Source organism: Protomyctophum parallelum (genome assembly GCF_964188405.1).
Source record: "Protomyctophum parallelum genome assembly, chromosome: 11".
Taxonomy (NCBI): Eukaryota; Metazoa; Chordata; class Actinopteri; order Myctophiformes; family Myctophidae; genus Protomyctophum; species Protomyctophum parallelum.
Window position 1 is genome coordinate 17063574 of NC_139707.1, and position 12064 is coordinate 17075637.

Sequence of the window (12064 nt, forward strand, 5' to 3'; positions counted from 1 at the left end):
ATGTCTGCAGGGAACGAAGATAATCAACGAGGCAATGGACACCAAACTGGACCTGTATTTTTCTCAAACTCTTTGATGAGTGGTAAGTATAACAGCTGTTATGGTGTCGTTTAGGCTATGGATGTAATATAAATGACTATACTGTACACTGACATTTCAGCGTGCTATTGTAAATTACTATTGCCTAAAGCTTCTGTGGTAGGCCTAGTTTCTATTTAATTGTCCATTGTATTGTATTTTGTATGTCCATGCCAAGATTCTGAATCCGATTGGTCTCCAATCCACAATGCTGCCTTTAATGGACATGTCATCGCTTTACAGAATCTCATTGCTCAGGTAAAAATCTATATATATTTGGATTATGGAAGAGGAAAAAAAATATGAATTCATTTAAATGATTCTAGGTGTGCTGTGGAATCTTCACAGGGATCTTGTGTGAATCTGGCTACTCTGGACCGGGTCACTCCACTCCATGGAGCATGCATACAAGGCAATGCAGTGTGCACTAAACTTCTGCTGGAAAATGGGGCCAATGTCAGTAAGCCTTTATAGTGTACTCTACTGTGTGGTTAGACACCAGATATTAAATAAACAATGCTTTAGTTTTAAGGCAGACATGATTTATTGTTTGATGTATTGGTGCATATTAGTTGGCGAATAACTGCACATACAGCACAGACAAGTCAACCGACATGCACAAGCACTCATTAACACATTAACAAATCTGCCAACACCAATACTCCTTTTGTTAAACCAACCACGACTGTAGCAATTTGCTGAAGAGTGCGCGTGTCAGGGTAAAGCATTAATTAATTTCTCTGCAGTAATTATTTTCTCTGACTATTACATTAGAATTGGGTTACTAAATTGCTTTGAATTTGAATTGTATAATTGTATGGAGAATATATCTTGAAGTGTCAACAGAACGCCGACCAATCCATTCCACACACCAGGTGAACTCTCCGACAGTGGACGGAACGACCCCTCTGTCAGAGGCTTGCACTCACGGCCATGTGACCAGTGTATCTCTGCTCCTGCAGCACGGAGCTGTCCACCTGGGGACCAGTCAGTCTGAGTCCCCCATCCACAGAGCTGCAGCTAAAGGTGACAGGTCACATTCTTCAGCCTACACCCTATAATCAACGCTGAACGGTCTAGTCTTGTTGTAAGGAACTGTTCAGAAGGGAAAAAAAGATCACACTCGTGTGAAGTGCCCACTGTGGCTGCCACATGACGTCATGGGGTGCATTCATTACATTGCAGATTCACTGCCAATATACATTACGTGACATGAATGCAGTGTGCTATTGTATAAAACGATAATTTAGTGCCAAACATTAAAAGGCTATAGACTTGGCTGCCATTTGATTCTTGTTAAAATTGCTCTAAAATGAATAAACATTAAAAGTCCATAGACTTGGCTGCCATATGACGTCATTTCAAAAGCCAGGCATTGGAGTGGCTAGCACCGCCCCAAAAACACACATTAATGTTATAGATTAAAATGTGTTTCTGTGGATTTTACAATGAAAGGAAAGCATGTTCTTCCCTTCTGTTTTTTCTGGTTATCTCTCTATAGGTCACCCAGAGTGCATTGAGGCGCTTGTTCAGCATGATGCAGATGTGCATCAGCATTTCGACCCATCAGGCTCCCCTCTCCATATTGCATGCTCCAATCAGCATCTGCACACTGCAAAGACACTACTTCAACTAGGTATATGTTATCCTTCACGCACGCATTCTCTCTCTCTCTCTCTCTCTTCTTGTCTTGTGTTTTGAATTCATCTGACTAGACCTATAGCTAGCATCTATACGAATTATGAACACAATTGCCCTGTGTTCAGGAGAGGGAAGCCAGGTGGAGAAGGTGACATTTGTTACTGAATGTAGACTCCTAGGAGCTGGGGCGTCACCTGACGGTGGGGAGTTTGTCACTGGCATCTTTTTTTTACTTAAGACAACTAGTCAACAATATTTACTCACAATTTAAATAACAAAAGCAAATGTAAAACATGTGCACTCAATGTGTCACTTCAGCCTCCGTAAGTGCCATTTCTATTGGATCAATTGTTTTCCACTTTTCTAGTCAAAAGTCAAATTCCATCCATGTGCGTATTGACAGTTCTTGTGTATTTTTTTAGTAGGCTAATTGGTGACAATTCTCCCAGTAATGTTAATTAGCTGAGAGAACAGCTGACAGAAAAAGCTGCACATTGGTCTTCTCTGAATACATTTAAAGATGGAGTGCCACCATTTTTTTTCACCCTAAAACATGATCATCAGGTATTATTACAATATAAGGGGGAAGAACTTTTTCCAAAAAGTGTACAGTATTTGTTAAAATCATGCTTTTATGTGGACACGCCCACCAGTTCATTAAGTATGCCTGGTTTGCCTGGTGGGTGGTGATGGGTGGTGATCCACCTGAACTGAAGCCGCACCCACAGCTGTAGTTGTATGATAAAGGGGGAGGGGTTAGGGGAGGGGCTGATAGTGTGGTGTCACTATATTACCGTTTACTTCATTGGCCCGTTTGACTGTCAAGGGTTCAGCCTCCAGGAAGAAACCCTAAATACAAAGTCAATACACAATTGCACATAAAAAAAACTCCAGTCTGTCTAATTAAGTACTGTCACCTCATAGACATATGAAAAACTGGAAAAATTAATTTATTAGTTTCCTATTAAAGTTATGGTGGTTCCAACTTATCCCATCCTCTCGTTTTGGAAAATGAATATTCAGATTCTATATGTCATGCACTCTAGGGCAATACATGACAAAAAGGGAGTCCACACACACAAGGCACAGCTAGGTGGGCTGTGTGAGTGTTGTAAAAGGTGTGCAACTGCTTGGAAAGAGAGCTGGCTCGTGAGCATGGAAGGAGAGGCCCTTATATACTCTCCTCTCCCAAACCACACCCCACTCAGGTGTACACAGTTGGCCTGACGGTCTGCTCCACTCTGCCCTAATCACCCAGGCTGCCAGATAGCCTACTGAAAAAGTTATGAAAGCAGCGTGCAATTTACGTGAAATCTTTCACAGACTACTAGGCTGAGGAATATATCCCACCCTTTTTACATTGGCCTGTTATAGCGCTACCAACAGGTGGATTTTTACAAAACACATTTTTGGCACAAAATGCCTCAAATCATCCAATTGCAATCCAAAAGAAGAAATGTCACCCTTTTCACATTGGCCTATTATAGTGCCACCAGGAGGCCATAACCTGACCTGCCCGAGGGGCACTTTTTAGACATACAATACAACTTTTTGGTAATGAAAGTGCTACTGCATTGTATAAATGGCTCGACTCACTTCCCGCAGATGTACTTGGGAAGGTAGATGAGGATCTAATAATGTAGGTACACTTGGGGAAAGTTTTACAGGTGCTACTGCTGTGTTGTATGGCTAAACAAGCCAAAATGAACAATGCACTTTCTCACTGTATTATTAGGGCCTTGTGTGCTGTCTGTGTTCCTTTAAAAACCTTTTACATGGGTTTTGTCTGAGTTCTTTTAAAACCTTTTAAAACCTTTTATATGGGGTTTGTATTTTTATTTATTACTGTATTTTCTTATTTGATTGTGTAGGCCTATTGTGGAGCACCCCCATCCACAATGCATGTACTTGTACATCTGTGTGACAATAAACATCTTGAATCTTGAATCAATTAGAAATCACAATATACAGTATGTATGAATATATGTGAATGTGTATGAATGGAACCTTCCTTTCCCCATCCTCTCCCCATGCTGTTGCTGCACAACATAATCTGTATTTAATCAAGCATGCCCGGTTAAATTAGGGTAAGATCAAATAAAAAGTGCATATAACAAACTTAAAGGCAATAGCACACGAACAAATAAACTCACAGCCGTTAAAGCATTATTATGTACATTACCAGTTGAGACTTACAAGTCAGGTGGAACCAAATAAATAACTGGTTGGTTGGTTGGTTGGTTGGTTGGTTGGTTTATGACCAGATAAACTGTAGATAAAGAGTTGACCATCCGCTGAGCTTTGGTTGAGCTGCATACCGAACAAAAAGATCCCAGGCTTGGATGAGCTACCCAAAGAGTTTTACTGCACATTTTGGGAAGAGACAAAAGTGACCCTTCTTGACTATACAATTGCAGTCTGTAAGGCTGCAGGCCCTGATGACAGCAGGCTGTCCTCAGAGCATGCACGGACGGACCAGCTGGCAGTCCAAGGCAACAACAGTAGACCTGTTGCCCAATGCCCTCACCTCAATCCGACCATGTGCTAACTGCCTGGCTATGTGCACAGCTCCAAAGTCATCATCAAGGATGCTGACAACACATGTTGGGCCTGGTCATCAACAATGACATGGCAGCCTGAAGCAGCAACATATTTTGATTGTCCATAGGATATACACAAGTAAGACGCGCAAACGCGGGAAGCGAACGCAGCTCGTAAATTGCAATAACAACAATTAGAATAAATTACGTACTTTTCTTCTTCTTTTTAGTTAGTATTTCTTTTAAGTTTTCTACTGTGTGTGTGTGTGTGTGGTTGTGTGTGTGTGTGTGTGTGTGTGTGTGTGTGTGTGTGTGTGTGTGTGTGTGTGTGTGTGCTACAGCTGCGCCCTCTGGTGGCGGGCGGGTGGTGTCACAGCGGGACAGACAGACACACAGACATGATCTGCAGGGTCTCATAGTTAGTGCTCACTGCATTCGCAATCACTGCGTTCGCAAAAATATCATTAGACTCAGAGCAATAACCCATCTCCCCTGTAGAATTGTGTGCAGGATACAATTTGCATACAGATATGAGGGGACTTCATTTAATTGACTACATTTTAAAAGAAAAATCCTCTCTCACAGTGTGCCAGAGATCACCCTCCCCTGTGCCACCCTCCCCTACCCCAATAGAGCCTTCCCCCATTTGGCTAAAGCTGACACTCACTCAATACATAGAACGTATTGCCACCAGCCAACCTGTATAGTGCGGCAAATGAAAGGATTGATCGAACACATAGACATACCCTTTACAGATAGGTATGATCTTGGTATTAACCTGATTTTTGTGCTGATCTGTTTTTCCACAGGTGCCAGTGTGAATAACAATGAGGCCGGCGACTCCCCTCTGCACATTGCAGCCCGTCTGTCAAACCATGAGATGGTGTCCCTCCTGTTGGAACACGGGGCAGATCATTTCCTCAGGAACTCAAGACACCAACGGCCTGTGGATCTTGCCCCTCCCAACAGCCTGGCAGAGAGGCTGCTGCAGCACACAGGAGGTATTCCTTCTAAAACAACAGACTCCAGATGTTCCAACTCCATTTAAATTAGGCTGGGGTAAATAGACTCTTTTCACGGCAGACATTTTGACGGGTCGACGCAGCTGAAGGTAACGGTGGATGTGTTTCATCTAGGCGTTACTGTACTGTCAGCATGGACAGATCCTGTGCAGTTAACACAATTAATGCTTTTTTTGTTTACCTGTCACAATAGCTACTGTGAAAAAAGCACATTAACATTATTTAATCAGGAAAATATGCCTTTGACACGATGCTTATTTCTTTTGCTGACTGATCAGGAGTGTCCCGTCTTGTGCAATTGTGCCGGCTCTACATCAGAGAAAATGTAGGCAAACAAAGACTTGGTGGTATTCATGGCCTTGACATACCCATAGAGCTGAAACAATATCTTCTCTACCAGATTCAGGAGGTGAATTGATCCATTGAACTTTCTCAGGCGCTTTTACATTATAAAGCAAAGCTGTAAAAAGTATTTTTGATTATTTCAACTCTAGGTCAATAGGGGGCATACTTGCGTCATCTTGGTGGGAGAGGAAGTCATCATGCATTGTTGATGGTGATACTGAATACATTTGTAATTTCTGGTACACATCTGGAGAAAAGAAACACATTGATATGGATCTAAAGAGTACTACTGAGTAACTATTTCATAAATTAAAAATCAGTTTGGTCTGTGGCAAACCCTAGCCTATACTATATTATACAGTAAATCAGTAAGATATCTTATTTAAAAATGTATCAAATTAATGTGAAATAGATTGGAATATTTACAGCATATTCCAACAATATTTAATCTACCTGTCAAATAATCTTGCTTAGTTTGTTGTGTTTTTGGTAACCCTTGGTATGCACCCCATGTCTACAATGTGTTATAAACATACTTATTATGATCCATTATTATCTGCTTGTAACACTGTATAATTATAAACACTCAAACATGTACAGTACTCATAATGAAATACTTACACATAATTGCTGGTTACTGTTGGACCTTTTGGTAACACTTCTTAAGCATCCCATGCAAACTTTCTGTTGTAATGCATTGTAATCACTGTTAAAATGCATTATACTGTGATTATAAGTCACTAAGTGATCAATGTTGCTTCAAGAAAAATATTAAACTATGCTAGAACAAAACAAGCAATTATTTTAATGGATCATAAAAGATAAAATTATTAGTATTACTGCTAAGTACTAAACTTAACCTTTGCTCTTTTTTTCTTTCTTTTTTCAGAACAGTGAGATTTACAGCATAACAGTCAGGAATCAGGATACCCATATTAAATGATCCTCCTCAGCAGAACACACCAAGCTGGAAATGTTGTTAAAGTAAAATACTTTGACCATTCAATTTAAAATGACCCCCAGCCCCCTCCCCGTAATATTGCTTTATAAGGTTTCTTATGTGTTATGATGACACACACGTCATGCCTGTTAAGGTTGTTCCAGGTTAGATTCCAGGCCAGGACAGCAATGGGTGTCCCTGAGGGACACACAGGACTCTTTCTTAACCCCTAATTGCTCCCCGAGGCACTGCCCCCGTAGCGCCCACTGCTTCTGGTTCTTAGGATGGGTTTAATGCTCATTTCACTGGTATGCAAATATACAGCGACAAATGCCACAAAGGAGTGTGGACATTCTGGACAATATTATTAGTATGTATGAGTGCTTATAACTATAATTATACAGTGTTATATACAGATTATAATTAATTATAAATATATGTGTAGTTATATGTTATAGACAAGGACATTTTACTATAATGCCCTTTGGAAACATTTAACATGTTTTAGGTTTTTTTTATCCACAGCATTGCAAGGATGAGTATGCACAAACATTGTACATTTATGAAAAGGTTTCAAAGGTGATTGAAATGTACAGATAGTTAGCCAATATAATAAAGCATAAAATATATGTACACAGTACATACCAGATCAACGATTACTTACTTACTAAGAAAGACTGTATGACATTAGAAAATAATATCATTGCAGGCCTCAGACACAAGACATGAAGTAATACAATGTAAAATTTATTAAAATATGATGCCCTAAAAAATTCTTCGAACAGTTCCAACAAGACAGTGATGATGATGCTGGTGCTACTCTTGGCATCTCCCATGAGTCAAGATAATTAACATAGGCCCAGGCCGTAGCGTAACGGTCTGGGCACCGGACTGGTAATCCAGTCGCAGTGTGCCGCGGGTTCGACTCCCGGACCCGACACGGCCTTTACTGCATGTCATCCCCCCATCTCTCTCCCGTTTCCTGTCAGCCTACTGTCTGTCCCTTCAAAATCAATAAAAGGCGTAAGCCGCAAAAAAAATATCTTTAAAAGATAATTAACATACTAATACGCCACTTTGACTGCCTGGGCAATTGAACATTTTCAACATTATACTTAATGGCCCTAAACACTCATACAGGTGTTTTCAGTTAATCTAGCTAGCTGAACACCTTGCTGCAGGCCTTTGTGGGCCACTGGGCCTGAGATAACTACTGGGTCATTAGCTTGAAAATCATTTCAAAAGGGCGAAGTTGTTTTAGTAAAACAATATACATAAAACTTAAACTGAGGGGCCAGAATGTGCAACTGATGCGGTGCCAGCCGCATATATCTCTCTGCCAGTTCGGTGTGTCCTAGAGAGGGTTGTGGGTAGCTTGTGGAGGGAAATAGAATTCCTGCAACATGCTTTTTAGGTGTGCTCTGCTCTATAGAGGCTCTTCATTCCTGGCAATAAATATGAATTATAGCCAGTTGATGTTATATAATAAAACAAAATGTTTATCACATGCAACTCAAGATGCAAGATAATGTGTAACGATGTCATTATGTGTGAGTAGTAGGCTAGTAGCTAGTGTTTTGAAGAAAATGGCAAATTAATCTATGTAGGGGGAAATGGAAATATTGTTGTTCCTCCTAGATTCGGCTCAAACTATGCTGTCACCTAAATGTGGAGCTCCCCAGGGCTTTTTGTGGTATGCTTTTATCAAATCTTTTTTGACTGTACTGCAGTGCTGCTAATCAAATGTTAATAAAGTATTCATTCAATCAATCAATCAATCAATCAATCAATCAATCAATCTATCTATCAATCAAAATGGGGAGTTCAAGAGTATGGTCAAGAATAGAAAAATCAGACCAGTCTGAACTGTGTGGTAGAGTGTGTGGTACTGTACTGTACTGTACTGTACTCTAGGCTGTGCAACAGTGACACTTGGTGGTCAACAAACGCTATTTCCGTGCTTGGACGGACACATGGACACGTACAAATAGGGACACACATTACTGTCTATAGGAGTGGTTAGCACCACTCAAAAACATATAGTGGTCGGGAGCACCAGAGATTTACAAAATTAGCTCTGTATTCACTCTTACACACATATGCACGCATGCACGCACGCACACACACACACACACACACACACACACACACACACACACACAGGTGGAAACACATAATCTCCATCACCAGCCTTTGGCCTGGCTGAGATAATTATAGGCCTATTGCAACCCTTGTTTTTAAAAGGTAATTAGAAGTCCTGATGAAAAAGCAACAGGAGGCAGTGTAACCCGGTATACTGTTGCTTTTTCATCTTCACTGAACAGTAAGATTCAACAGTTGTGAAACTCACCATGCGCTTCTTGTTACGTGCAATACTCATTAACTTTACATTGATCCACTGTCCTGATTTGCCAGTTGAAGTAAATCATTGTCCCCTCAAACACAACGTGAGTACCTGAGGCCAGCCACAATTGAGCTTAGTTTCGATTTACTGGCGTTTAATGTTAAATCAATATTGTGGAGGACTTCTTGACTTCTGAGGCTCTATGGAAAGACCTATCAGACCATTGTCATTAGTGACATCTGGAAAAGCAGGAGGAAAGTCAATCAGAGAGGATGACTGTCATTGAGTGAATAGTGGTGCAGCAGTGAGTAATTATTTTTTAACACATAGTATCTATCTATATATCCATCCATCCATGTGTTGTAATAGAGAGAAATATAAAGGGGGAGGGGGGGTAAGAGAGAGGGAAGGTAGGGGGATAGTGGGAGAGAGATTTCACCCACAATAACCCAGCAAATGCTGGATAAACTCAACTCATCTTTATTGTCCCATCACAGGTTTGCAGGTGTAAAAAAGTGGGTGAATTCTTTGTCATACAGTACAAGGTCCAATCATTCGCAGTTTATGAATACAAGGGGGAATCGTTATGGGGACATGGGCACATGCTGTATACCGTTTACCTACCTTGCATAGCCATTAACCACCTGTCAGACATAATTACAGCTGACGTAAGTTACTCTTGTTCCTAGAGACCAACATCGTAACAGACTTGAGACTGCTGTAGGATTACGTTACTAAATAGGTTATTAAACACATTAGTGTCATAACAATATTCTTGGACAACCTCTACTAAACCCGTTTAGTCTCACTTACTGGATCAATAACGGTCTTATCTTACAGTTATGCTTAGTGATTTCTAGTTAGTTTAGTAGGGAAAATGTGTCCATATTCAGGTTAGGGTGGATTGCCTGCAGGTTGTCTTGTCCCTGAAGGCAGGCAGCAGAAATCCTCGTTCAGACTTGTTTCTTAGCTACTTGGCGTTTCAGTATAAAGTGCGTTAGATCGTACAACTTCTATTTTCCAAAACACAGACAGCGCATTAACATCTAAATGATCCCCCCCACACCATTAAAGGCATTGGATTGAGCCTTTTAACCTTCCATGTCTGCTAAGAAAAGTGTCTATTGAAAAGTAACAGAAAATCTAATATTACACAGGAGAAAAGATACAAATATAGTACACACATACACACACAGTGGTGATGTCGTGAGGTACACAGACGCACTTAGGAGCCAACCCACCTGTGTCTAATGCCTAGGCTTTCACATTTATTCTCTAGAGACAGGCACTCACTCTGCCCCCCCATCCTGTACTTAATGCTTGGGCACTCACTGTCAGAACATTGCTCACTGCAGGTTAAAATACAACATGTAATGTAGGTTTTAAATCCAGTGCACATTTGTTTCTAAAACGACTGACTTGCACAGCCATTGAAGCAGAGAGGTTTCTCAAATGGCTTGGCAAGAAGATAGGAAATGGACAAATGTGCAAATAGCAAACCATCAGAATCCGGAGTTACCAAAAAAGAAATAGAACATGATCTCTGGGAGTATAGCTTGAGCAGAAGCCAGGCAAAGGCCAGTGGACATGAAATGCATGATTTTCTGTTTAATTCCTGGCGCTTAAATACTTCTAATTATCATTCATATGCCAGGAGGAGCAACCCACCTTCTGTGGACTAGCATTGCATGTTGTAGCCTGGCTGTGTGAGTGCATGTATCTAATAACCAATGTGTGATCTCCCCCTGTGCAGTGGCTCGTAGTGTGATTGCTCTGAGCTGGATCTTGTTACAGATATACAGTCTTCCCACCGAGCTGTGAGAGAAGGTTCTGCCTCATCCTCATACACACCAGTAATTGCCACGGTATTTATAGTATGTCAGTGTCAGGGTAATTAAAACAAATAGATGCAATACCAGAGACAGAGATCTCTCCAGGCTCTTGGGGATAAGTGTGCAGAGGTTTAGGGAGGTCACGCACTCTGCCATGTTCTCAATTAAATACCTCTGCGCTGATGAGGTTCTTATTAAAGAGATTCATTGGAAATGTGTATTTATGCAAAACATGGGGTAGAAGGAGTTACAGGCCTGTTTCTATTAAGTGGCTGAGATACCATTAAGTATCTGGAGCTTGTTCTTTATAATGTCAGAAATGTATTCTAATTCCTTTTCCATATCTGCCCAGCTTAAATGGTGTAAATATATGATACATCTGAAATATAGTAATGTTGGGATAAAACAAAACATAGAAATAACAAAAAAAAAGTTCCCATTTATTTTAGAAAATATATGTAGATTATGTAAAAGAAATATTGTACATAATGATCACAAAATGCTAACTACAATTTCTATATCCTTGGCCTTTTTGCAATAAATAGACTCTACAATTATACGGTATATTTCCATGATCAGCCATAAAAATACATTTACTGATTTCATCTCACAGGGTTAAGTCTCTGCAACTGTTAACTCTCACGTGCCTCAGAAGGGACGAGTAGAAATCTCTACAAGGCAACCGACAGACAGAGCCACACATTAGTATGTCCCTATTACACTGCTACCAGGGAACAGGGCTCCTCTCCATGACAACAGCCCTTGAGGACGGAGAGGAGGAAGGTGTGCTCTGATTTCATCAGAGGAGAGAGAGCGTTAGGACCATCCCTCAGATGGTCGACTATGGGCCCACTAGACATCTCTGCGTACTGACAGACGGATGCAGGAGGTGGAGGGCACCCAGGGCAGGTCATGAGGGCCGCTGTCCGGTGGTCAGGAAATAGACGCCCAGGAGGTTGAACGCCATCAGGACCATCACAAGGCCAACAAGAACTTTCTGGACCCACATACACATGTCCAACTTCCTCTCCATCCTGGCGTTACAGGCCATGAGTCGCATGAGCTGCAATGACAAGATGGGATCAGCTGTAATAAAATGTAATGTTTTGATCTTTTGAAAGATTTGGACCAGTGAAGCCAAATGTATGCTCCAATGCACTACGGTGTCGGACACCCAAAATAGCAGACAGGCAAGCTCATAACATGTCGCAACTGCAACGTGTTCTGAGCTTGTAGGTCGGCTATTTCCAACCGTCGTGTGACAAAGTATAAACCGGGCTCAGCCAGAACAAGACAGAACACTAAAGGTTAACAAACTAATT

General features: G+C 41.0%; 2 protein-coding genes across 2 annotated transcripts in view; one reads left to right on the forward strand and one right to left on the reverse strand.

The window, feature by feature from the left end:
* Positions 1–10731, forward strand: LOC310866908 (ankyrin repeat and SOCS box protein 9-like; the record flags this gene model as incomplete). Its single annotated transcript, XM_083776704.1, has 7 exons — positions 1–82; positions 257–336; positions 427–534; positions 954–1104; positions 1580–1714; positions 5069–5260; positions 10664–10731. 7 exons carry the CDS (start codon positions 1–3, stop codon positions 10729–10731), a joined length of 816 nt encoding a protein of 271 aa, XP_083632830.1.
* mospd2 (motile sperm domain containing 2) overlaps positions 9420–12064 on the reverse strand; it is a 24078-nt gene continuing 21433 nt past the window's right edge. The window contains exon 15 of the mRNA XM_083776147.1: positions 9420–11805. Within this exon, the coding sequence (XP_083632273.1) occupies positions 11653–11805 (153 nt within the window). The 3' untranslated portion in view covers positions 9420–11652. The remainder of the gene's footprint in view (positions 11806–12064) is intronic.